This window comes from Cherax quadricarinatus, chromosome 10 (assembly GCF_038502225.1).
Source record: "Cherax quadricarinatus isolate ZL_2023a chromosome 10, ASM3850222v1, whole genome shotgun sequence".
Classification (NCBI taxonomy): domain Eukaryota; kingdom Metazoa; phylum Arthropoda; class Malacostraca; order Decapoda; family Parastacidae; genus Cherax; species Cherax quadricarinatus.
This window is the reverse complement of record NC_091301.1, coordinates 13,983,721-14,008,554: the sequence shown is the minus strand read 5'-3', so window position 1 is coordinate 14,008,554 and position 24,834 is coordinate 13,983,721. Positions and strand designations below refer to the sequence as shown.

At 44.4% G+C, this 24,834-nt stretch overlaps 1 protein-coding gene across 1 annotated transcript in view; it reads right to left on the bottom strand.

The window, feature by feature from the left end:
* Positions 1-16,009: 16,009 nt before the first annotated feature.
* Taf9 (TBP-associated factor 9) overlaps positions 16,010-24,834 on the bottom strand; it is a 28,087-nt gene continuing 19,262 nt past the window's right edge. Inside the window, exon 5 of the mRNA XM_070083642.1 lies at positions 16,010-17,059. Coding sequence (XP_069939743.1) covers positions 16,905-17,059 — 155 coding nt within the window. The 3' untranslated portion in view covers positions 16,010-16,904. The remainder of the gene's footprint in view (positions 17,060-24,834) is intronic.

The following is a 24,834-nucleotide window of genomic DNA, read 5'->3' as shown; positions in this document are numbered from 1 at the left end:
GGAATAACAGGAAAAGTTGGCAGATGGATCTATAATTTCCTCACAAACAGAACACAAATAGTAGTAGTCAACAGAGTAAAGTCCGAGGCAGCTACGGTGAAAAGCTCTGTTCCACAAGGCACAGTACTCGCTCCCATTTTGTTTCTCATCCTCATATCTGACATAGACAAGGATGTCAGCCACAGCACCTTGTCTTCCTTTGCAGATGACACCCGAATCTGCATGACAGTGTCTTCCATTGCAGACACTGCAAGGCTCCAGGCGGACATCAGCCAAATCTTTCAGTGGGCTGCAGAAAACAATATGAAGTTCAACGATGAGAAATTTCAATTACTCAGATATGGTAAACACGAGGAAATTAAATCTTCATCGGAGTACAAAACAAATTCTGGCTACAAAATAGAGCGAAAAAACAACGTCAAAGACCTGGGAGTGATCATGTCGGAGGATCTCACCTTCAAGGACCATAACATTGTATCAATCGCAGCTGCTAGAAAAATGACAGGATGGATAATGAGAACCTTCAAAACTAGGGATGCCAAGCTCATGATGACACTCTTCAGGTCACTTGTTCTATCTAGGCTGGAATATTGCTGCACACTAACAGCACCTTTCAAGGCAGGTGAAATTGCTGACCTAGAAAATGTACAGAGAACCTTCACAGCACACATAACGGAGATAAAACACCTCAATTACTGGGAGAGCTTGAAGTTCCTGAACCTGTATTCCCTGGAATGCAGGCGGGAGAGATACATGATTATATACACCTGGAAAATCCTAGAGGGACTAGTACCAAATTTGCACACGAAAATCACTCACAACAAAAGCAAAAGACTTGGCAGACGATGCAGCATCCCCCCAATGAAAAGCAGGGGTGTCACTAGCACGTTAAGAGACCATGCAGTAAGTGTCAGGGGCCCGAGACTGTTCAACTGCCTCCCAGCATACATAAGGGGATTACCAATAGACCCATGGCAGTCTTCAAGCTGGCACTGGACAAGCACCTAAAGTCGGTACCTGACCAGCCGGGCTGTGGCTCGTACGTTGGTTTGCGTGCAGCCAGCAGTAACAGCCTGGTTAATGAGGCTCTGATCCACCATGAGGACTGGTCACAGACCGGGCCATGGGGGCGTTGACCCCCGGAACTCTCTCCAGGTAAACTCCAGTTTATGGGACGACGGTGCTACTTACCACCAGACATCACTTACATTATTATTATAATCAAAAAGAAGCGCTAAGCCACAAGGGCTATACAGCGCTGCAGGGTAGGGAAGGAAGCGAGGGTATTGGATGGCAGAAGGGAGGAGGGATGATCAGCAGGTTACAGAAAACAGCGGGGCAGGGGATAGTACGGGGGTAGAGGGTAGCAAGAGATTGAAGTAGAAAGGGCTGAAGGTATCAGAATTTGTGAAGTAAGTCAGTTGTTGTCAAAAAGTCAATGAGAGAGTCCGGATGAAAGGTGGGTCCATCAGCGAGAAGGGAAGGTAAAGAGAGAGTAGCGGAGCGAAGACGACGACAGAGGTAAATTCTGCGTGCTCGTTGATAAAGTGGGCAGTCCAACAGAATGTGGCTGACTGATAATGGAGCTTGGCAATTCTCACAGAGAGGAGCAGGACGCCTCTCCATGAGATATCCATGAGTAAGATGAGTATGGCCAATGCGAAGACGGGAGAGAGTAGTCTCCCAACCTCGACACTGGTGATAAGAAGACGGCCAGTAACCTATACTCGGTTTAATAGATTGAAGTTTGTTGCCGAGCATAGTAGACCAACGTTGTTGCCAACGGGTGTGAAGGTGGGAAGATATTGCAGCAAAATAGTCCGTAAATGGAATACCTCTATAAGAAACTGGTAGGTCATGTACTGCTGACCATGCAGCAGTGTCTGCCTGTTCATTGCCCTGTACGTCAACATGACCAGGGACCCAACAAAAAACAATATCTTTATGCTTGGTAAAGATGTGGCGTAGCCAAAGTTGGATACGGAGGACTAAGGGGTGAGGTGTATCAAATTTTTGTATAGCCTGTAAAGCACTAAGGGAGTCTGAGACAACCACAAATGATGACACAGGCATAGATGCAATACGGATAAGTGCTGTAAGGATGGCATACAATTCAGCAGTAAAAATACTAGCCGAAGATAGTAAATGCCCTTGTACGACGCTGTCCGGAAACACTGCTGCGAATCCTACGCCGTCAGAAGACTTAGAGCCATCTGTGTACACAGCAATGGCATGAGAATGAGAGTGAAAGTGGTCAAGAAAAAGAGAGCGGGAAGCGACCGTAGACAGTTGGGCTTTCGAGCAAGGGAGGGAGAAAGAACAGACTCGAACAGCTGGAACTTCCCAGGGGGGTAGGGAAAAGTGAGATGCTACATGTACATAGAAAGGTGGTAGATGAAGAGAAGACAAGAGCGAATGAAGGCGAAGAGAGAAGGGACGGAGTAAACAGGGGTGGCGAACAAATAAAGAATGTCTACTAATATCAGTGACCATTCTATAAATGGAAGGATTGTGGAGATCATGAGAGCATACATAGTAGCGCAGGCAATGGGCACCACGACGATCGGATAAGGATGGAACGTTCGCTTCTGCATAGAGGCTCTCGACAGGGGAAGAGCGAAAAGCACCAAGGCATAAACGTAATCCTTGGTGATGAATGGGGTTAAGGCTAGAGAGAGTAGCAGGAGATGCCGCTGAATAGATCTGGTCACCATAATCAAGTTTCGATAAAATAAGGGTGGAATGTAGGCGAAGGAGGGTTCGACGATCAGCTCCCCATGAAAGATGAGCAAGGGTTTTAAGAAGGTTCAGCCGGCTGTGACAAGTTGCCTTCAGAGAGGTAATGTGAGGTTTCCAGGATAACCTACGATCAAAGAGGAGGCCCAGAAACTTGACTGTATCACGTTCAGGGATACGGGAGCCATAGAGGTACAAAGGATGATCGGAAATGACAGAGCATCTAGTGAAAGTAATTTGGTGGGTTTTAGTGCTGGAAAATTTAAACCCACGTGTGGTGGCCCAATTGGAAACACGGTCGACTGCATGTTGGAGAGAAACTGTAATGAGGTGACAGTCAGCGCCTGCACAGGCAATAGCGAAGTCATCAACATAGAGTGATGACCAAATATTTGATGGAAGACTAGAGGCCAAATCATTAATAGCAAGGAGAAAAAGTGTTGTGCTCAGAACACATCCCTGGGGGACACCTTCAGCTTGGATAAAGTCCGGGGAGAGCACATTATTAACCCGAACACGGAAATGCCTGTCAGTTAAAAAGTTCTTAAGGAAGGATGGTAGATTGCCTCGAAGGCCTAAGGAGTGGGCTTGGGCTAAAATATTATACCTCCAAGTTGTGTCATATGCCTTCTCAAGGTCAAAAAATATGGCAATAACTGAGTGGTTATTCGCAAAGGCATTATGAACATACGTATCCAAGCATAGTAAGGGGTCTATGGTAGAACGTCCCTTACGAAAGCCATATTGACGAGTGGAGAGACTGTTGTGTGTCTCTAAATACCGCACTAAACGTCTATTTACTAGGCGTTCCATTACTTTGCAAACTGCACTGGTAAGAGCAGTTTAGTTAGTTTAATATGTTTATTATGCACCCCATACCCATCCTGTGGGCGGTAGTCAATAGATTACAGAGGTACATAATTGGTCCAGGGACTGGACTCCAAAGTTTTGATAGCTGAGCAAGTTACAAAGGTAATGAACTAGATCTGGTCATAATCATGACCAAGTTACAAAGGTAATGAGCTCCAGGTTGAGCTGGTCACACTCATGAATAATTGCAAAGGTAATGAATCATAAACACATTAATCATGAGAATTTACAAAGGTAATGAGCTCCAGGTAGAGCTGGTCACAATCATGACAAGTTTCAAAGGTAATGAATGATAAACACGTTATGACATGATTACAATCATAGACAAATTACAGAGTAATGAGCAGTTAACAAACATAGTAGGGAATTCATCCAATGCCCCAACAACAGATGTTGCTAGGTGCCTGTCTCTCCTCGGTAGACAGCCATTGCAAACAGCAGCAAGTTGCCCCGGGATATGCTGCTTGCACGAGCACCATCGACCCTCCCCAAGAGGTCCAAGAAGCCAGTGACTCCGTTAGCAGCCCGATGGAGAGCTGTCCTAGGGACATGTCAGCGTCCTGGTGGACGCCAAGTTGATTGAAGATCCCAGGCCCTCGTGTGCACGGATGTTGAAGCTTGAGGAACTGAGTACACACTGCCTGTGGCACACCTGGCAGCTGCCTCGCGGTCGAACTCCACGATGCTGTCCCTGTAGTGGAAGTAAAGGCGTAATAGGACTGCAAGGGCTGACTGATGTAAATGTTGTAGCATACGAATATGAATGTCGTCGGGCCCAGCTGCCGATGATCGGCAAGCTGAGAGTGTTGCCTCCAGTTTTTGCAGTGTAAAAGGCACATTATACTGTTCTTCTCTGAGAGAAGAAAAGTCCAAGGGTGCTAACTCTCTGGCAGACTTTGAGGAAAGAAATGAGGGGCATAGATGGCGTCCCTGAGAAATATGGACCAGATGATTGCCAATTTCATTGGCAACATCTAGTGGGTTTGCTATATCAACACCGGCAACCCGCAGAACAGGAGCCGGGTCAGGAGAATATTTACCACTCAGTTTTCGTACTTTTTTCCAGACTGCACTCATAGAGGAAGCAGAGGTGATGGTGGAGACATAATCTCGCCAGCAAGTGCGTTTAGCATCACGGATGACACGGCGAGCGATCGCACGCTTCTGTTTAAAATCAAGGAGTCTCTCTGTGGTTCTATTGTACCGGTACCTGCCCCATGCAGTGCGTTTCAAACGTACTGCACGAGCACAAGCAGGCGACCACCAAGGCACGCATTTCTGAGAATGCCTGCCCGAAGTTTGGGGTATAGAATGAGAAGCTGCGGTTAAAATGGAGGACGAGAAGAGGTGTAAAAGCTCATCGATGGAGGACGAAGAAGGAACCTCTCTAAAAACAGTTAGGTGTGAGTAAAGGTTCCAATTTGCCTGATCAAATTGCCAGCGTGGGATGCGAAGAGGTGGTGAATATGAAGGGGAAGTAAGAATGATTGGGAAATGATCGCTGTCATGTAAGTCCGGGAGAACAGACCAAGTGAAGTCTAATGCGGCGGAGGAAGAGCAGACTGAGAGATCGATGCAAGAGAGAGTATGAGTCCGAGGATCAAAATGGGTGTGAGTACCTGTATTTAAAACATGGAGGGGGTAGGTGGCAAGAAAAGCCTCTAACTGAATTCCACGGGAATCACAGTGAGACCCCCCCAGAGGAAATGGTGGGCATTAAAATCACCAAGTAACAGAATCGGTGGCGGTAATGACGAAACAAGAAAGGCAATATCTGGAATAGATAATGCTCGAGAAGGAGAGAGATATAAAGAACAGAGCGTATACCACCTATGCAAGTGGATACGGGCTGCTGTGTAATGCAGCGAAGTATGAACAAATAGCTGATGGTACGGAATATCAGTGCATAGAAGAAGGGCACTTTCATTAAAGGTCCCATCAGGAAAAGGATCTGAAGAATACAATAAATTATAGCCTGAGATGGGAGAGATAACAGCAGAGTGTAATTTTGGTTCCTGTAAGCAAACACCAACAGGGGAAAACTGGGAGAGTAACATCTGAAGCTCACCCCGATTACCCGAGGCCACATATATTCCACTGTAAATAGGCCATGATTGGCAATGATAAAGATACTTGAAATCCACAGGTAAGGGTTCCTATGGACTAGAGGGGTTAGAAAAGTCCACATGCGGAGGCAGTGGAAAACGTTCAAGCAGCGAAGGAACGGTGCGCTGTGAAGAAAGGAGTTGCGCAGATGGAGGAGAGGAGAGAGAAGGAACAGAGGGTGGATCAGTGTCCATTGATGGTTTGGTTTCTGCAATATATTCCGAGATTGCTTCAAGTGTTTCGGAATTCAGAGACATCGTATGGGAGACATCGTATGGGAAACGGTAGGGGGAGGATGAGTAAAGATTGGAACTGTATTGGACTGTACCAAGGTAGGGGGGGGCGAAAAGGTGGAGGGAACTGGAGAAGCGTGGGAGGGGACAGAAGAGGCAGAAACCTGGGAGGTGGCAGAAGAGGAAGAAACTTGGGAGGGAACAGGGGAGGAAGGTACAGTACGAGGAGGAGGGTGAACCTCTACACTTGTAACAGAGCCAGTGAGAGGGGGAGAACCAGGGACAGAGACAGGGAGGGTAAAATGAGGAGGTGGAAGATGGGTAGGTGTTAACGGATCTTTTTTTGACTTTTGGGAAGTAGAGGGACGATTGGGAGGTGTCATACGAGATCTCGTTGCTACTGAGGCTTGTGAGAGAGAACACGAAGAAGCAAGATCAGACCGAGGCATTGAAGTAGGGACGTCTGAGCCGAGGACAGCAAAAGGATTAGATACAGGAGTGACTATGGGAGAGGTAACCACAGAGGTGGGTGTAGAAGATGGGATACCAGAAGTGGGGGGACGTTTTGAAACACGGGAATAAGAAACACGTGGGAGTCTCCCTTGGAGGCGGAGATGAGAAACTGCCATGGCATAAGGGAAACCTTCTGTCTCTTTGAGGTAACGGATTTCCCGCTCGTTTAAATAGACTTGACAACGGCGAGAGTACGAAGGGTGAGCCTCATGACAGTTAAGGCAAGAGGGAGATCGATTGCAAGACGTATTAGAATGGTCATCGGCACCACAGACTGGGCATTCGGCGATAGATCTGCAATATTTCGCTGGATGGCCAAATCGCCAGCAATTTCTACACTGTTGCGGTGTAGGGATCACCTTTCGGACTTGTAACCGATGTCCTGCTATATAAACTGAGGATGGGAGTTCTCGGCTGTCAAAAGTTAAACGAGCCACATTGCTAGGGTATCGTCTCCGCCCACGGGCAGGAAGAACGTAAGTGTCTACCTTGAGGATTGGGAGATCTTGGAGTTCCAGCTGTTCAAGAATGTCAGTGCCACATGTCTGGAAATTTTGTTGAACTATGGTATGGGGCAGAATGACGGTACCACTACAAGAATTGAGGGAATGATGTTTTTCAAGAGTGACAGGAACAGTATCGATATGGGAAAGACGAGAGAGCTCATGAGCCTGGGTAGCATTCTGTACGGTGATGATGCGCGTACCGCTCTTAAGAGCATGAAAAGAAATATCTTTACCAACATGGCGTAGGAGTGCCTTGCCAATACTGTGGTCAGAAAGATAGGCAGTAGAGGAAGTCAGACATAAAGTGAAGAATTTAGTCCATTGTTCAGTCTGAAACTGAGCGTGGAAAGGTAGTGAAGGACGTGTCGATCGTTTCTGAGAAGAACGAGAAGGTGGAGAAGTATCATCAGCAGGTAATTGTCGTTGGCGTTTAGGCGTGGGACCAGAGTTGGTCCGACGTGGAACGGGTCGGTGATTTGAAAATTGCCGCACCGTAGAGAGAGAGGCCGGAAGCATAGTCAGAGGAGAGCGAAGGTCCGATAAATCAAAGGAATCAGTCAAGGCCTCAGTACCTGAAGCGGGTGAGGAAACAGCACCGGCAAGAGGTACAGAGGCATGAGGAGTGTCTGAAGAGTGGTCCAAAGACGAGGCGGGGTCAGAACGGGGTGCGGTATCAAGAAGGGGCCCGGGGGTAGGAGGTTCATGGACTAGGGCTGCCATGGTTAGGTTACCTCTTTCTTTTTGTTTTTAGAAAAAAAAAAGAAAGAAGAAAAGAAAATAAAAATAAAAAAGAATAAAAAAAGGGGGGACCGGGGAGGGATAGTTCCTAGGAGGAATGAAAGGGCCAGAAATCTCCCTCCGCGCCCAAGAGGACCTCAGCACCGCAAGTAGCGCAGATGCAGCATGGAACCCGTGCCATACCCTACCCATCATGCTAGTAAACTAACAATCCGGGATAGCAACCTCACATCTGCCGAGCTACCTCGGTGGACAAAAGAGAGGGCGGTCGGATATCCGCCACAAAGCATACCTCCTTCGGCCACCACCCCCGGAATCCGAAAGGTGGCTTCCAGAGATACACCCGTCGCCCGAAAGACACCCAAACCTACTCCGGGATACCGGAGAGGGATCGGGACATCCCCAGGCGATCCAGATTCCACGGCAAACTACGCCACCGCCAAGAACCTCAACGGAATGGGATGGACCCTGGTATCCTTTCCCCTACCTAGGAACTAGCGCGCCTGTGGGAGAAATCCCAAAGGCCAAAAAGAGGAAGGGCAAAAGGGAGGGGTGGGGAGGAGGAGGAGGAAAGGAAAAAGGGGAGGATGGGATAGGGGAGGGGAGATTGGGGGGTAATTAGGTTCGGTCTGAGGAAGAAGACCGACAGGTCTAATTCCTCAGACCAAGAGCCTCTTCACCACGCCAAGGAGCCCCCCTTGAAGAGGACATCACTTACAACAGTATTTTCATTGGGAAGCTCCAAACCTGTGGGGGTCAGTGAATATGAAATGAAGGAGTACAAGAAAAGGAAAACTGTCCCATTTCCTTGAATCAAGAGCCCCCCTCACAAACAGGACACCTCCCTTGATGGGCATTATTATTACATTCACGGAGCGCTAAACACACACAAGTCACACAGCACCTGGGAAAATGGAAGGCATTGAGGCTTTATTCAGAGAATTCGAGTGTTGGTCCAATTCCTTAGAACAAGAGCACCTCACCAGCATCAAGGAACGTTTGAGGGGGCAGCCTCGCAGTGTTGAATATAGCATCGACATTCATTGTTAATACTATACTCTACAGCGTACTGCAGGCATGCTATCATGTTTAATTTACATGTTCTGTTAACCACTGTTACTATTTACCATTAAGGAACAGCAATGAATGTGTGTGAGTCTGGGTTAAGAATTAGCAGGTAACATAGCCAGAGTTTATTTAATCAATACTCGCATGTTTGGAATTTGGATTGTGAGAGATGACTCCTATGGGCCTGGATTGCATTGCTAGCCAGAACACTAGACTGCATCACTGGTTGGAATACTAGACTGCATCACTGACTGGAACACTAGGCTGCATCACTGGCTGGAACACTAGGCTGTATCATTGGCTGGAACACTAGGATACATCCCTGGATGGAAAACTAGAATGCATCACTGGCTGTAGCAGGTATCGCTGGCTGGAATACTCATCACCATAGGGATTATACAGAGCCTGGGGGAGGGGAGGATGGAAGGTATTCAGGCTCAATTTGGGGAACTGGAGCACAGATCCAATTCATTATAGAAGTAATGATTTTTTCTAGCTTAATCATCTGGTAATGTTATTATGGAATAAATCGCTAAACTGACAAGGGTCATCCATCATACAGATATGAATTTTGTTGCAAAAATATTCCCAAGTAGATTGCATACTGTAATGAGTTATTTATAATGCCATTCAAATGCTCCACACAGGTCCAAGACCGCTAAAAGAATTTCCCAGCTCTCAAACTATTCAGGTGTGATCTCTACAAATTGAAGTAGGGAGTAAAGGGTGGAGTGGCCCTCATGTAAACCACTTTTGTTTTTGGGTAACTGTCGTGTCCCTCTAGTCACCATGACACACGGGCAGCCATTAGTCGCTCCATCACATTACCTATGCAGGGCAGCAGCAAGGAAACTGGTCTGTAAGAACCTGTTTGCGTAGCATCTTAGCCCAGGTTCTGAAAAGGAACCATAGTGAGTGCTTTCACATCTCAGGCAGAACACCCTCAGATCACCTGGCACTGAATATCACCATCATATCATTAAAACAAAAGGGGAGTGGGGTAGATGGAGCAAGAGTGAGTATGGGATATTAACTTCTCTTGGAGGAAAGATGGGAGATTGCCTGGTTTGTGGGGACTGAAGGGGAATGCCTGCACCCGGCAATCAACCTCGGGTTCTGTAGGGGGTTGAGGACCCCATTTGACCACCCTGGAAGAAAGAGGAGAGGGGTAGGCCACATGCAAGCCCAAAGAAACCTGCAAACAATTCAAATAATAATAATTATTTCTACATCTGCAAGGTATACAGGCCTAGCTGATATCAGTGACATACTACTATATAGAAAGCCTCTTGTTATCTACCTGGAGAGTATTCAGGGGAACAATGCCCCCATGGTCCAGTCCACGACAAGGCCTCCCCAGTGGTTCAGGACCTGATCAACCAGGATGTTACTGCTGGCCGCACACAGTCCAACATACCAACCACAACCCGGCTGATCCAGCACCACCTTCAAGTATCTGTTTGGCTCCAGAGTATTTCAGGCAAATTAGGTCAATTTTGTCCCCAGGTTGTCTTCAAGAAGGCACTGGACAGGCACCTAAAGTCAGTACCTGACCAGCCAGGCTATGGTTCATATGTCGGGTTGTGTGCAGCCAGCAGTAACAGCCTGGTTGATCAGGCCCTGATCCACCATGAGGCCTGGTCACAGACTGGGCTGCAGGGACATTGGACATTGACCTCTGAAACCCTTTCCAGATATACTCCAGATGCTATCCACACCAGTCAATGTTTAACAACCAGGTACATATTTTACTGATAGGTGAACATGGACAGCAGGTGTCCTATGGAAACACTTCCCAATGTTTCCATTCATACCGGGAACTGAGCCCCAGACCTCAGTGTATGAGCTGAGTGTGCTAGTGATTGAGCTACAGGACCCCTCCTTTATCCCAAGGCAAAAGTGGCATGGCACCATCCCCCAGCATGGGGTAAGGGCCTACTGTTCTTGACCCTAACACAGAAAGAAACCCCATGCCCAAATAGCAGAAGCCCAAAAGAAGAGAGAATAGAAAGAAGTCTGATATTTTCAAAAAGCATCTGTCTTTCAGTAGGCGAGCTGCAGTGGCCTTGAAGGTCAACTTAAGCCACTGAGCCCATGCTCACCGATGTGTTTTCGCTGCCTGGAGATACTCTTAAACCCATCAGGGAACATGGGCATGAACAAAAGTAAAATGAATGGAAATAAATGGCAGCCTGCCTCTAGCAGGACCCCTTGAATAGATGTGAGATCATCCTCCAGCACAAGGCCTGGGGAAGGCTATAATAAGAGAGGGAGTGACTCCAGTTACACAGTGTGACTTTGTCAATGGTCCAAGTAGGACCGAAACGTCGTCGTAAGCTTCTGTCTTTTATGTGCGGGTTATTTGTGTATCGTTCCAGTCACGGTATTGTGCCTTTTTGTTATTTAGTGACTCCAGTTCTCCCAACCAAACCAAGTGATTTTCTACACAGACTAACCAGTTACCAGGGCCAAAGGGGCTGCACTAATAGACAAGGAGTGAGAGATGATCACTCCTCATAGAAGGGTCTATAGAGACAACAGCCATAGCAAAGAACCTACACCCAATTACAAGGTCCAGGGTAGAAGCATGCCCTGTGTATGAATCCACCCTAGCCTTCAGGCCTGATTGTGAGCAAGGAAAGGGAAGATGATGGGAAAGTTTGAAACAGGGCTCTACATGTGGGACTGACCGACCCTAGAGATGGCTCCAAGAAAGGGTGTCTAGCACTGCAATCCCCTACAATCAATATGTACCACTAATTTGTCAAAATAGTGGGTAAACTTGCTCCCCATCAATGGATGCACAACTTTTTGAAAGGAAGGACCTTCCAGGTTGTTGTCGGTGGTGATACGTCTTTGACCCCATACACTGTGGAGTGCCCCATGGATCTGTTTTCAGCTGACTATCAGTTGTCCCTTCCCTTCAGGGCATATACGTACTCTCCGGTGTAAGCAGATGTGGCCCTTCTGGGTAGTGCCACTTCCCTATTGGTGGCACAGGAGAGACTCCAGTCTGCCCAATAGTGCATAACATTCTGGGCCACTACCTGGAGCTTGGCAGTCAGTGTTGCCAAACTTTATCCCTTTGTGCTTTACTAGACAATAACACTCTTCTTTCTGTTTCATTGGGTCAGGCACCAATCCCACTGGTCTCCTGTCAGCAATGAACTCGAAGAGCAACCACCTCCATGTGGTGAGTTCTGGGTATTTTGAATGACTGTAGGTAATCAGTCATATAAAACAGCTGATGTGTTATCCTCGAATTAAGTTTTCTCTTGATTTTAGGCTATGTAAATTTTAATGTGCCAATTTTATTAATAATGGTTTATGAAATAACTGGAGAATGTCTCTTCTGATCAGAAATAAGTCAGGGTTTGATTTTGTTGGGTTATCATAGGCTAAATCTACAAAGTGTACTTTTATGTGCCTATAACATGTGCCCTAGAAACTTCTGTAAAAAAAAGTTTGTATGTTATGTACACAAAACTGATATAAAAATTATTTTTTCAATGTACTTGCTTAACCCCTTCAGGGTCCAAGGCCCAAATCTGAAGTGGTGCCCCAGTGTCCAAGAATTTAAAAAAAAAAAAATTTGTTATTTTTTCTTATGAAATGGTAGAGAATCTTTTTGTGAAGGTAATAAAACAAAAAGTACGAAATTTGATGGAAAATTGACGAAATTATGCTCTCGCGAATTTTGATGTGTCAGTGATATTTACGAATCGGCGACTTTGCCGACTTTGATTCCCATTTTAGGCCAATTACATTATTCCAGTCAACCAAATTCTTAGCTATTTCACTAGTATTACTTCTATTCTATCGATTGAGCACAAGAAATCGCCAAGTCAACTGTTTCAACTACAAATTAAAGTGATCGGAAATTGTTAATTTGGCCAATTTAACAAAAAGTTCAAAATATTCCAATTTCAAAATAGGGTCCAGAATAAACAATGTAGGTATTCCTCGAACTAAACTAGCATTTCCTCTGTTCATTAGTTACGTTTTGAGGCTTTACAAATAAATTCCATTTCGATTTTTTATTCACATAATGAATTTTTATTCACACCAAAAAACAGAAGATTTACTGTTATGCAATACTGTAATAATTGTATAAATATCATCACCATATTTGTGAATGCATATTAGACCCACCAGCTGGTGTGTATTAGACGTGTGAGGTCGTTTGTTTACTCTTGAATATCGGCAAAAATTTAACATTTCTGCTACTTTGAGCTCAGTTTCAAGCCATTTCCAGGGCTAAAACCAATCAAAATCATCTCTATTTCTGTAATATGTCTTCCATTCTATCAAATGAGACCAAGAAATCGCAAATAGAACTATAAAAAACATACGAAAAAACACTGCAAAGTCGCTGTTTTAATCGAAAAATCATGATTTCAGTTTTTTCTCTCATTATACACAGCGTGCTGCAGGATCTGTTTTATGGGGTGCACACATACCACATAGATGTATTCTCTCATATCTAGGCCCAAATGTACCACTCACAGTTTATCAGAGTGAGCTGAGCTCATGACGTAGATCTACGGTTTGGACACTGAACGTAAAGCCGTAGATCTACGGGACGGACCCTCAAAGGGTTAAAAGTAAGTTGATCTTACTTAGAGAAAAGTTTAATCTGATTTTGGCCTGTGTAGACCCCAATTTGCTTTTTCATACTTAAGAAATTGAAAAAATGACAGGGGTCATTCAGCACAACATGCAAGGGTGATGCAAATGGCAAAGATTTATACAAAAAAAGGAGGCCTTTATTAGTGTGATGCTTCACTTACATGAGGCTTTATCAGGTACAGTACCAAATTAAGTAACCCCCATTCCCATTAGTAGTAAAGTTGTAATATTTACAGAGCATTTTGATCCTATAGGTCACCTGGTGCTAGTACCAATAAAGAGTAATAATACACGCACACAATAAAAACAAATTAAAATTAACAAACAAAAGCTATGAACCTGAATAAAACACTCAACACAAATAAATGTTATCATATAAAATTAAAATCTCTTGTCAATTTTACTAAGACCATTCCAAAATTTGGATTCCATGCAATATCTTGAGAAAGTCTTTTCTAATTGACTTTTGAACTTCAATACCAGTCTATCCTAATTAAAAGATTGGATTAGTTTTTTGTGAAATTAAACGAACATTTGATTGAAATTAAAAAAAGATCTAGAGCCATGTGGGGTTTTACAGTACTGCTCTTAAATGAGTAACATGGTAACAGATGCATTTAATAAATCTATTTGACAGATTTACTTACCATGAATAAATGAGAGAAGGCTGTCATGCTGAAAAAAAAAAAATACAGTAGAGACTGTACTTTTTTTTTTTTTTAACACACCGGCAGTTTCCCACCGAGGTAGAGTGAATATTGTACTATATTTCGGTTAGCTGGACTTGAGTCCTGGAGGTGGGAAGCACACTGCCTGTATGTATGGATGATGGTCGAAGTGTTGAATGATGGTGAAAGTGTTTCATTCTTTTTTGGGTCACCCTGCCTCAGTGGGAGATGGCCAATGTGTTGAAAAAAAAAATCACAAAAAACACAAACTAAAATAAATCATTTAGCAATATGCAGTATATGAATAATCCTGGCAGATATGTTAGTGATAAATACAGAATTACTAAATCACCTTATGGTTATGTTATTAGAGCAAAAGTGTTCTGAGATTATAGTAATAAGGGAAATTAATCATTTTATTAAAAAATTTATTAGTTATAATAAATAAGCTTTATATCATTTACCAAGTACAGTACATAATAGATCTTTTTCTAAGATATTCCTTAAAAATTACATAAGAACATAAGAACGAAGGAACACTGCAGAAGGCCTACTGGCCCATGCGAGGCAGGTCCAAGTCTCCTACCGGCTTAAGCCAATGCACCCAACCAGAGTCAGGTCAGGTCACATTGACTTAAGGGAGGAACACGGCAACCGACCTGGTAGCACAAGCTATCAGGTCTAACTCACACCCACCCACATCTACTCATGTATTTATCCAACCTATTTTTAAAGCTACACAACGTTCTGGCCTCTATAACGGTACTTGGGAGTTTGTTCCACTCATCCACAACTCTATTACCAAACCAGTACTTTCCTATATCCTTCCTGAATCTGAATTTTTCTAACTTAAAACCATTGCTGCGAGTCCTGTCTAGGCTAGATATTTTCAGCACACTATTTACATCCCCTTTATTTATTCCTGTCTTCCATTTATACACCTCAATCATATCCCCCCTAATTCTACGTCTTTCTAGAGAGTGCAGTTTCAGGGCCCTTAGTCTATCCTCATAGGGAAGGTTTCTGATACATGGGATCAACTTCGTCATCCTCCTTTGTACATTTTCCAGAGAATTTATATCCATTCTGTAATACGGTGACCAAAACTGTGCAGCATAATCTAAATGAGGCCTAACCAAGGATGTATAGAGTTGAAGAACAACCTGAGGACTCCTATTATTTATGCTTCTTGATATGAAGCCAAGGATTCTATTAGCTTTATTGCAAACACTTATGCACTGTTGTCTTGGTTTCAGATTACTGCTAACCAGAACTCCTAAATCTTTTTCGCAATCCGTAATATTAAGATCTACATTTAGTTTATATGTGGCATGGTTATTGTCCTGTCCAACATTTAGAACTTTGCATTTGTCTATATTAAACTGCATCTGCCACTTCTCCGACCACTGCATCAGTCTATTCAAATCTTCCTGGAGTGCTTGAATGTCCTCATCAGAATGAATTCGACGGCCTATTTTGGTGTCATCGGCAAACTTGCCGATGTCGCTCTTTATGCCCTCATCTATGTCGTTTATGTAGATTGTGAACAGCAGGGGGCCCAACACTGACCCCTGTGGAACACCGCTCGTGACGCTTCCCCACTAAGGATACGAAGTAATAGCCGCTTTTAATTATTTGAGATTAATCAAGAACTGCTAGTGTCAATGCCCCATGATTTAGTTGGTCAAGATGGTCAATAATATTTTCCCAGAGCCATTTATTGAATCAGAAGTATAGTAGTACTGTAATTCACAACTAACCCACAATTTGGATAGGAAACCTTTATACATTTTGGCCAGTCCATCCTTGACCATCGATCAATAGCATTTTCATAGTTTTTTATCAGGGGTGGCTCCAGAATTTCTATATAGGTGGGACTAAGGGATGGTAATCTGGTTGGAAGGGGCTTAGAGGATCTCTCTTGAAGCAGAGTTATTAATAATTTTTATTTATTTATTATTTTTTTTTTTGGGGGGGGGGGCCTAACTGGGGAAGATTATGGAGGGGCTTTAGCTTTTTTTTTTCTTGGTGATGCGACGCCACTAGTTTCCATCTTTCATATCTAACAACTTTTTTTCTCCACAGGTTAGGATTTAATCTTCATTATCACTCCATTTGCAGCTACGAAAAATTTGTATTATACAAATAAACGATTAATTTGCTTAGTTATACAGTATATCTGAAAAAGGAATTCCACAGTGAAAGAAAACTTAAAGTTTAAAGTTAAAGGAAACCTAAAACACTACAATATAGTTTCTTATTAATGTATTATGCACTTAATACTTATCATAAGTAAAAGCTTCTTAAGAACTGCTTAATGCCACAAACTCAGAAATAAGCACTGTATAAACATCCTTAATTTTGTACCAAAATATATTGTACACATGTCAACACCACTGAATGTTTTCTTTGCCTATGTGTTGAGCATGTGTCAACAAAAACACAAGTTTTCTCTGCCTATGTGTTGAACATGTGTCAACACCAGAACAAGTTTTCTCTACTCAACATTTTGTTAACACTTGTCAACACAACCACCACAGGATTTCTCTGCTGATGTGTTGACCACATATCAGTCCACAAGATGTTTTGAACATGTGTCAACACCACCACCACCACCAGAGGTGTTCTATGCCCACAAAAATAACACAGGACACTATTACTATCTGGAATAATCTTCAAATGTGACATTTATAAATAATATAATAATCTACAATTTCAATATCCTTTACGTGCATTCTTATATTAAAAACAGTAGGGAGCACATCAAGTTTTGTAAAAACATTTACTTATCAAACACTTTTTTTTTATAAAGTTCCAAGCATTCACAGCTGAAGGAGCTACTGTACAGAGTCGTAATCATCTTCACGTTTTCTTTTAAATGATGAAGAATCTGTTTCCATCTTTACACCTGAAGAAGACGAGACGTTCACCATAACGTTGCTGGAAAGGTTGCTATTGCTGGCTGATAACTGAATCTTTGGAGTGCCTCCTCCTGTAAAACAGATTATATAATTATAATTTCAATATATATAACTCACCTAGATAGTAGGTTGGTAGACAGCAACTGCCCAGGGAGGTACTACCATCTTGCCAAGCGAGTGTAAAATGGAAGCCTGTAATTGTTTTACATGAAGGTAGGATTGTTGGTCTATTTTTTTCTGTCTCAAACATGCAAGGTTTCAGGTATGTCTTACTACTTCTACCTACATTTAGGTCACATTACACTTGCATGTTTTTTTTTTTTCAACAAGCTGGTCGTCTCCCACCGAGGCAGGGTGACCCAAAAAAGAAAGAAAATCCCCAAAAAGAAAATACTTTCATCATTCAACACTTTCACCACACTCACACATTATCACTGCCTTTGCAGAGGTGCTCAGAATACAACAGTTTAGAAGCATATACGTATAAAGATACACAACATATCCCTCCAAACTGCCAATATCCCAAACCCCTCCTTTAAAGTGCAGGCATTGTACTTCCCATTTCCAGGACTCAAGTCCGACTATAAGAAAATAACCGGTTTCCCTGAATCCCTTCACTAAATATTACCCTGCTCACACTCCAACAGATCGTCAGGTCCCAAGTATCATTCGTCTCCATTCACTCCTATCTAACACGCTCATGCACGCTTGCTGGAAGTCCAAACCCCTCGCCCACAAAACCTCCTTTACCCCCTCTTTCCAACCCTTTCGAGGATGACCCCTACCCCTCTTTCCTTCCCCTATAGATTTATATGCTTTCCATGTCATTCTACTTTGATCCATTCTCTCTAAATGACCAAACCACCTCAACAACCCCTCTTCTGCCCTCTGACTAATGCTTTTATTAACTCCACACCTTCTCCTAATTTCCACACTCCGAATTTTCTGCATAATATTTACACCACACATTGCCCTTAGACAGGACATCTCCACTGCCTCCAACCGTCTCCTCGCTGCTGCATTTACCACTCAAGCTTCACATCCATATAAGAGTGTTGGTACTACTATACTTTCATACATTCCCTTCTTTGCCTCCATAGATAACGTTTTTTGACTCCACATATACCTCAACGCACCACTCACCTTTTTTCCCTCATCAATTCTATGATTAACCTCATCCTTTATAAATCCATCCGCCGACACGTCAACTCCCAAGTATCTGAAAACATTCACTTCTTCCATACTCCTCCTCCCCAATTTGATATCCAATTTTTCTTTATCTAAATCATTTGATACCCTCATCACCTTACTCTTTTCTATGTTCACTTTCAACTTTCTACCTTTACACACATTCTCAAACTCATCCACTAACCTTTGCAATTTTTCTTTAGAATCTCCCATAAGCACAGTATCATCAGCAAAAAGTAACTGTGTCAATTCCCATTTTGAATTTGATTCCCCATAATTTAATCCCACCCCTCTCCCGAACACCCTAGCATTTACTTCTTTTACAACCCCATCTATAAATATATTAAACAACCATGGTGACATTACACATCCCTGTCTAAGACCTACTTTTACCGGGAAGTATTCTCCCTCTCTTCTACACACCCTAACCTGAGCCTCACTATCCTCATAAAAGCTCTTTACAGCATTTAGTAACTTACCACCTATTCCATAAACTTGCAACATCTGCCACATTGCATGTATAAGCATATATATACAGAACCCCTCTGGGTTTTCTTCTATATTCTTATTAGTTCTTGTTTTGGTTTATTTCCTCTTATCTCCATAGGGAAGTGGAACAGAATTCTTCCTCTGTAAGCCATGTGTATCATAAGAGGCAACTAAAATGCCACGAGCATGGGGCTAGCAACCCCTTCTCCTGTATACATTACAAAAGTTAAAAAGAGAAACTTTCATTTTTCTTTTTAGGTCGCCCTGCCTCGGTGGGATATGGCCAGTTTGTTGAAAGAAGAAGGGGATGTGTTAATTCCAAAGCTAACTTTTGAGAGCATTGCCATCTTTTGTATTATATGAACAAACATGTAGGTAATTAGACAACATTCTGTTGAGTTACATTTTTTTTTTTCATTTTACAACAGAATGCTGTCTAATTGCCTACATGTTTCTTCATATAATACAAAAGTTAGCTTTGCAATTAAAATATTCCCTTCTTCTTTCGACAAACCGGCCATATCCAACCGAAGCAGGGTGGCCCAAAAAGAAACACAGAAGTTTCTCTTTTTAACTTTAGTAATGTATACAGGAGAAGGGGTTACTAGCCCCTTGCTCCCGGTATTTTAGTCACCTCTTACAACACGCATGGCTTACAGAGGAAGAATTCTGTTCCATTTCCCTAGGGAGATGAGAGGGAATAAACAAGAATAAGAACTAGTAAGAAAATAGAAGAAAACCCAGGGGGAGGGGGGAAAAGAGAGGGGGGGAAAAGAGAGAGGGGGGGAAGAGAGAGAGAGAGAGAGAGAGAGAGAGAGAGAGAGAGAGAGAGAGAGAGAGAGAGAGAGAGAGAGAGAGAGAGAGAGAGAGAGAGAGAGAGAGAGAGTGTGTGTATGTGTGTGTGTGTGTGTGTGTGTGTGTGTGTGTGTGTGTGTGTGTGTGTGTGTGTGTGTGTGTGTGTCTGTGTGTGTGTGTGTCTGTGTGTGTGTGTGTGTGTGTGTGTGTGTGTGTGTGTGTGTGTGTGTATGTACTCACCTATTTACTCACCTATTTGTGGTTGCAGGGGTCGAGTCCTAGCTCCTGGCCCCGCCTCTTCACCGGTTGCTACTAGACCCTATCTCTCCCCGCTCCATGAGCTTTATCAAACCTCGTCTTAAAACTGTGTATGGTTCCTGCCTCCACTGTGCTATTCCACTGCCTTACAACTCTATGACTGAAGAAATACTTCCTACTATCTCTCTGACTCATTTGTGTGTGGCCTCTTGTTTCTGTGTCCCCTCCCTGGAACATCCTGTCCTTGTCCACCTTGTCTATTCCACGCAGTATTTTATATGTCGTTATCATGTCTCCCCTGACCCTCCTGTCCTGTGTGTGTGTGTGTGTATGTATGTGTGCTTTATGTGTGTGTGTATGTACTCTGTCTGTGGTCTTCTGTGCCCTTCCCCTATCTTCATGACTTTGCATTTGGCAGGATTAAATTCGAGAAGCCATTTGCTGGACCAGGTGTCCAGTCTGTCCAGGTCTCTTTGAAGTCCTGTGTCCTCATCAGATTTAATTCTCCTCATTAACTTCACATCATCTGCAAACAGGGACACTTCTGAGTCTAACCCTTGTCATGTCGTTCACATATACCAAAAATAGCACTGGTCCTAGGACCGACCCCTGTGCTCGTCACAGGTGTGTGTGTGTGTGTGTGTATGTATGCCCAGTTTCCAGGGTGTGTGTGTGTGTGTGTGTGTGTGTGTGTGTGTGTGTGTGTGTGTGTGTGTGTGTGTGTGTGTGTGTGTGTGTGTGTGTGTGTGTGTGTGTGTGCGTGCCAAAACTTTCCTCTGCCTCCTTGCACTTTGTTGCCACATATTCCATCATCTCGTTTACTGATTTTCCTACCATTTCTCTGTCCCACTGAACCTCCTGCAGGAAGTTTCTCATACCTGTGTAGTCCCCCCTTTTATAGTTTGGCCTGTCCCCTTCCGTTCCTGTTACCTTCTCCACTTGTAACTCTACTATATAGTAAAAACTCAGAACCACATGATCGCTAGCTCCAATGGGCCTCTCGTAAGTGATGTCCTCGATGTCTGAACTGCTCAGGGTGAACACAAGATCCAGTCTTGCTGGCTCGTCCTCCCCTCTCTCTCTGGTTGTGTCCCTGACATGTTGATGCATGAGGTTTTCAAGTACCACATCCATCATCTTGGCTCTCCATGTTTCGGGACCCCCATGTGGCTCCAGGTTTTCCCAGTCGATCTCCCTGTGGTTGAAATCGCCCATTACCAGTAACTTTGCTCTGCTCGAGTGAGCTCTTCTTGCCACCTCAGCGAGTGTGTGTGTGTGTGTGTGTGTGTGTGTGTGTGTGTGTGTGTGTGTGTGTGTGTGTGTGTGTGTGTGTGTGTGTGTGTGTGTGTGTGTGTGTGTGTGTGTGTGTGTGTGTGTGTGTGTGTGTGTGTGTGTGTGTGTGTGTGTGTGTGTGTGTGTGTGTGTGTGTGTATGTGTGTGTATGTGTGTGTATGTGTGTGTATGTGTGTGTATGTGTGTGTATGTGTGTGTATGTGTGTGTATGTGTGTGTATGTGTGTGTATGTGTGTGTGTGTACTCACCTATTTGTGGTTGCAGGGGTCGAGTCAAAGCTCCTGACCCCGCCTCTTCGCTGATTGCTACTAGGTCCTCTCTCTCCCTGCCCCATGAGCTCTATCATACCTCGCCTTAAAACTATGTATGGTTCCCGCCTCCACTACGTCACTTTCTAGGCTATTCCACGGCCTGACTACTCTATGACTGAAGAAATACTTCCTAACATCCCTTTGATTCATCTGAGTCTTCAACTTCCAGTTGTTACCTCTTGTGTGTGTGTCCCTTCTCTGGAACATCCCGTCTTTGTCCACCTTGTCTTATTCCGCACAGTATTTTATATGTCGTTATCATGTCTCCCCTGACCCTCCTGTCCTCCAGTGTCGTCAGGCCGATTTCCCTCAACCTTTCTTCGTAGGACAATCCCCGTAGCTCTGGGACTAGTCTTGTTGCAAACCTTTGCACTTTCTCTAATTTCTTGACGTGCTTGACTAGGTGTGGATTCCAAACTGGTGCTGCATACTCCAGTATGGGCCTGACGTAAATGGTATACAGAGTCTTAAATGAATCCTTACTGAGGTATCGGAATGCTATCCGTAGGTTTGCCAGGCGCCCGTATGCTGCAGCGGTTATCTGATTGATGTGCACCTCAGGAGATATGCTCGGTGTTATACTCACCCCCAGATCTTTTTCCTTGAGTGAGGTTTGCAGTCTTTGGCCATCTAAACTATATTGTGTCTGCGGTCTTCTTTGCCCTTCCCCAATCTTCATGACTTTGCATTTGGCAGGGTTAAACTCAAGGATCCAGTTGCTGGACCAGGCTTGTAGCCTGTCCAGGTCTCTTTGTAGTCCTGCCTGATCCTCATCCGATTTGATTATTCTCATTAACTTCACATCATCTGCAAACAAGGACACTTCTGAGTCTATCCCTTCCGTTATGTTGTTCACATATACCAAGAACAGCACAGGTCCTAGGGCTGACCCCTGTGGAACCCCGCTTGTCACAGGCGCCCACTCTGACACCTCGTCACGTACCATGACTCGTTTTGTGTGTGTGTGTGTGTGTGTGTGTGTGTGTACTCACCTAATTGTGGTTGCAGGGGTCGAGACTCAGCTCCTGGCCCCGCCTCTTCACTGATCGCTACTGAATCCTCTCTCTCTCTGCTTCCTGAGCTTTGTCATACCTCTTCTTAAAACTATGTATGGTTCCTGCCTCCACTACTTCACTTGCTAGGCTATTCCACTTGCTGACAACTCTATGACTGAAGAAATACTTCCTAACGTCCCTGTGACTCGTCTGAGTCTTCAGCTTCCAGTTGTGACCCCTTGTCCCTGTGTCCCCTCTCTGGAACATCCTATCTCTGTCCACCTTGTCTATTCCCCGCAGTATCTTGTATGTCGTTATCATGTCTCCCCTGACCCTTCTGTCCTCCAGTGTCGTCAGTCCGATTTCCCTTAACCTTTCCTCGTACGACATTCCCTTGAGCTCTGAGACTAGCCTTGTTGCAAACCTTTGTACTTTCTCTAACTTCTTGACGTGCTTGACCAGGTGTGGGTTCCAGACTGGTGCTGCATACTCCAGTATGGGCCTAACATACACAGTGTACAGTGTCTTGAACGATTCCTTATTAAGGTATCGGAACGCTATTCTCAGGTTTGCCAGGCGCCCGTATGCTGCAGCGGTTATTTGGTTGATGTGTGCCTCCGGTGATGTGCTCGGTGTTATGGTCACCCCAAGGTCTTTCTCCCTGAGTGAGGTCTGTAGTCTTTGTCCACCTAGCCTATACTCTGTCTGCGGTCTTCTTTGCCCCTCCCCAATCTTCATGACTTTGCATTTGGCTGGATTGAATTCGAGAAGCCAGTTGCTGGACCACATGTCCAGCCTGTCCAGGTCTCTTTGCAGTCCTGGTTCATCCTTGTCCGATTTAATTCTTCTCATCAACTTCACGTCATCTGCGAACAGGGACACTTCAGAGTCTATTCCTTCCATCATGTCGTTCACATATATCAAAAATAGCACTGGTCCTAGAACTGACCCCTGTGGGACCCCGCTCGTAACAGGCGCCCACTGTGATACCTCTTCACGTACCATGACTCGTTGCTGCCTCCCTGTCAGGTATTCCCTTATCCATTGCAGTGCCCTCCCTTTTACGTGCGCCCGATCCTCCAGCTTCTGCACTAATCTCTTGTGGGGAACTGTGTCAAAAGCCTTCCTGCAGTCTAGGAAAACGCAATCTACCCACCCCTCTCTCTCGTGTCTTACTTCTGTTACCTTGTCATAAAACTCCAGGAGGTTTGTGATACAAGATTTGCCTTCCATGAACCCATGCTGGTTTTCATTTATAATCTTGTTCCTTTCCAGGTGTTCGACCACTCTCCTCCTGATAATCTTCTCCATGACTTTGCACACAATACATGTCAGAGACACAGGTCTGTAGTTTAGTGCCTCGTTTCAGTTTCCTTTCTTAAATATGGGGACTACATTAGCTGTCTTCCATTTCTCAGGTAGTTGCCCAGTTTCAAGGGATGTGTTGAAGAGTGTGGTTAGAGGCACGCACAGCATCTCTGCTCCTTCTCTAAGGACCCATGGGGAGATGTTGTCCGGTCCCATCGCCTTTGAGGTGTCAAGGTCACTTAAGAGCTTCTTCACCTCCTCCTCAGTTGTTTGTATGTCATCCAACACTTGTTGGTATATTCCCTCTTGATGTTCCCTTCTGTGCTGTCTTCCCACAGCCCTTCCTGTCTCTACTGTAAAAACTTCCTTAAATCTCCTGTTCAGCTCCTCACATACCTCCTGATCATTTCTTGTGAGTTCTCCACCTTCTGTCCTTAATCTGATCACCTGGTCTTTGACTGTTGTCTTCCTCCTGATGTGGCTATACAACAGTTTCGGGTCAGTCTTGATTCTCGATGCTATGTCATTTTCATACTGTCGCTGGGCCTCCCTCCTTACCTGTGCGTACTCATTCCTGGCTCTGCGACTGATCTCCCTATTTTCGTGTGTTCTCTGCCTTCTGTACTTTTTCCATTCTCTATTGCATTTTCTTTTTGCCTCCTTACAACGTCGGGTAAACCAGGGGCTTGTTCTGGTCTTCCCGTTGTTACTGTTGCCCTTGGGAATAAACCTTTCCACTGCCTCCTTACATTTTGTTGTTACATATTCCATCATTTCATTTACTGGCTTTCCTGCCAGTTCTCTGTCCCACTGGACCTCCCGCAGGAAGTTCTTCAACCCTATGTAGTCCCCTCTTTTATAGTCAGGCTTCTCCCATTCAACTCCTGTTATTCTCTCCACTTGCAGCTCTACTATGTATTCAAAGCACAGAACCACGTGGTCGCTAGCTCCTAGGGGACTCTCATACTTGATGTTCTCAATATCTGAGCTGCCCAGGGTGAACACAAGGTCCAATCTTGCTGGTTCATCCTCTCCTCTCACTCTGGTAGTGTCCTTAACATGTTGGTGCATGAGGTTTTCCAGCACCACGTCCAACATCCTGGCTCTCCATGTTTCGGGACCCCCATGTGGCTCCAGGTTTTCCCAGTCAATCTCCCTGTGGTTGAAATCCCCCATAACCAGCAACTTTGCTCTGCTGGAGTGAGCTCT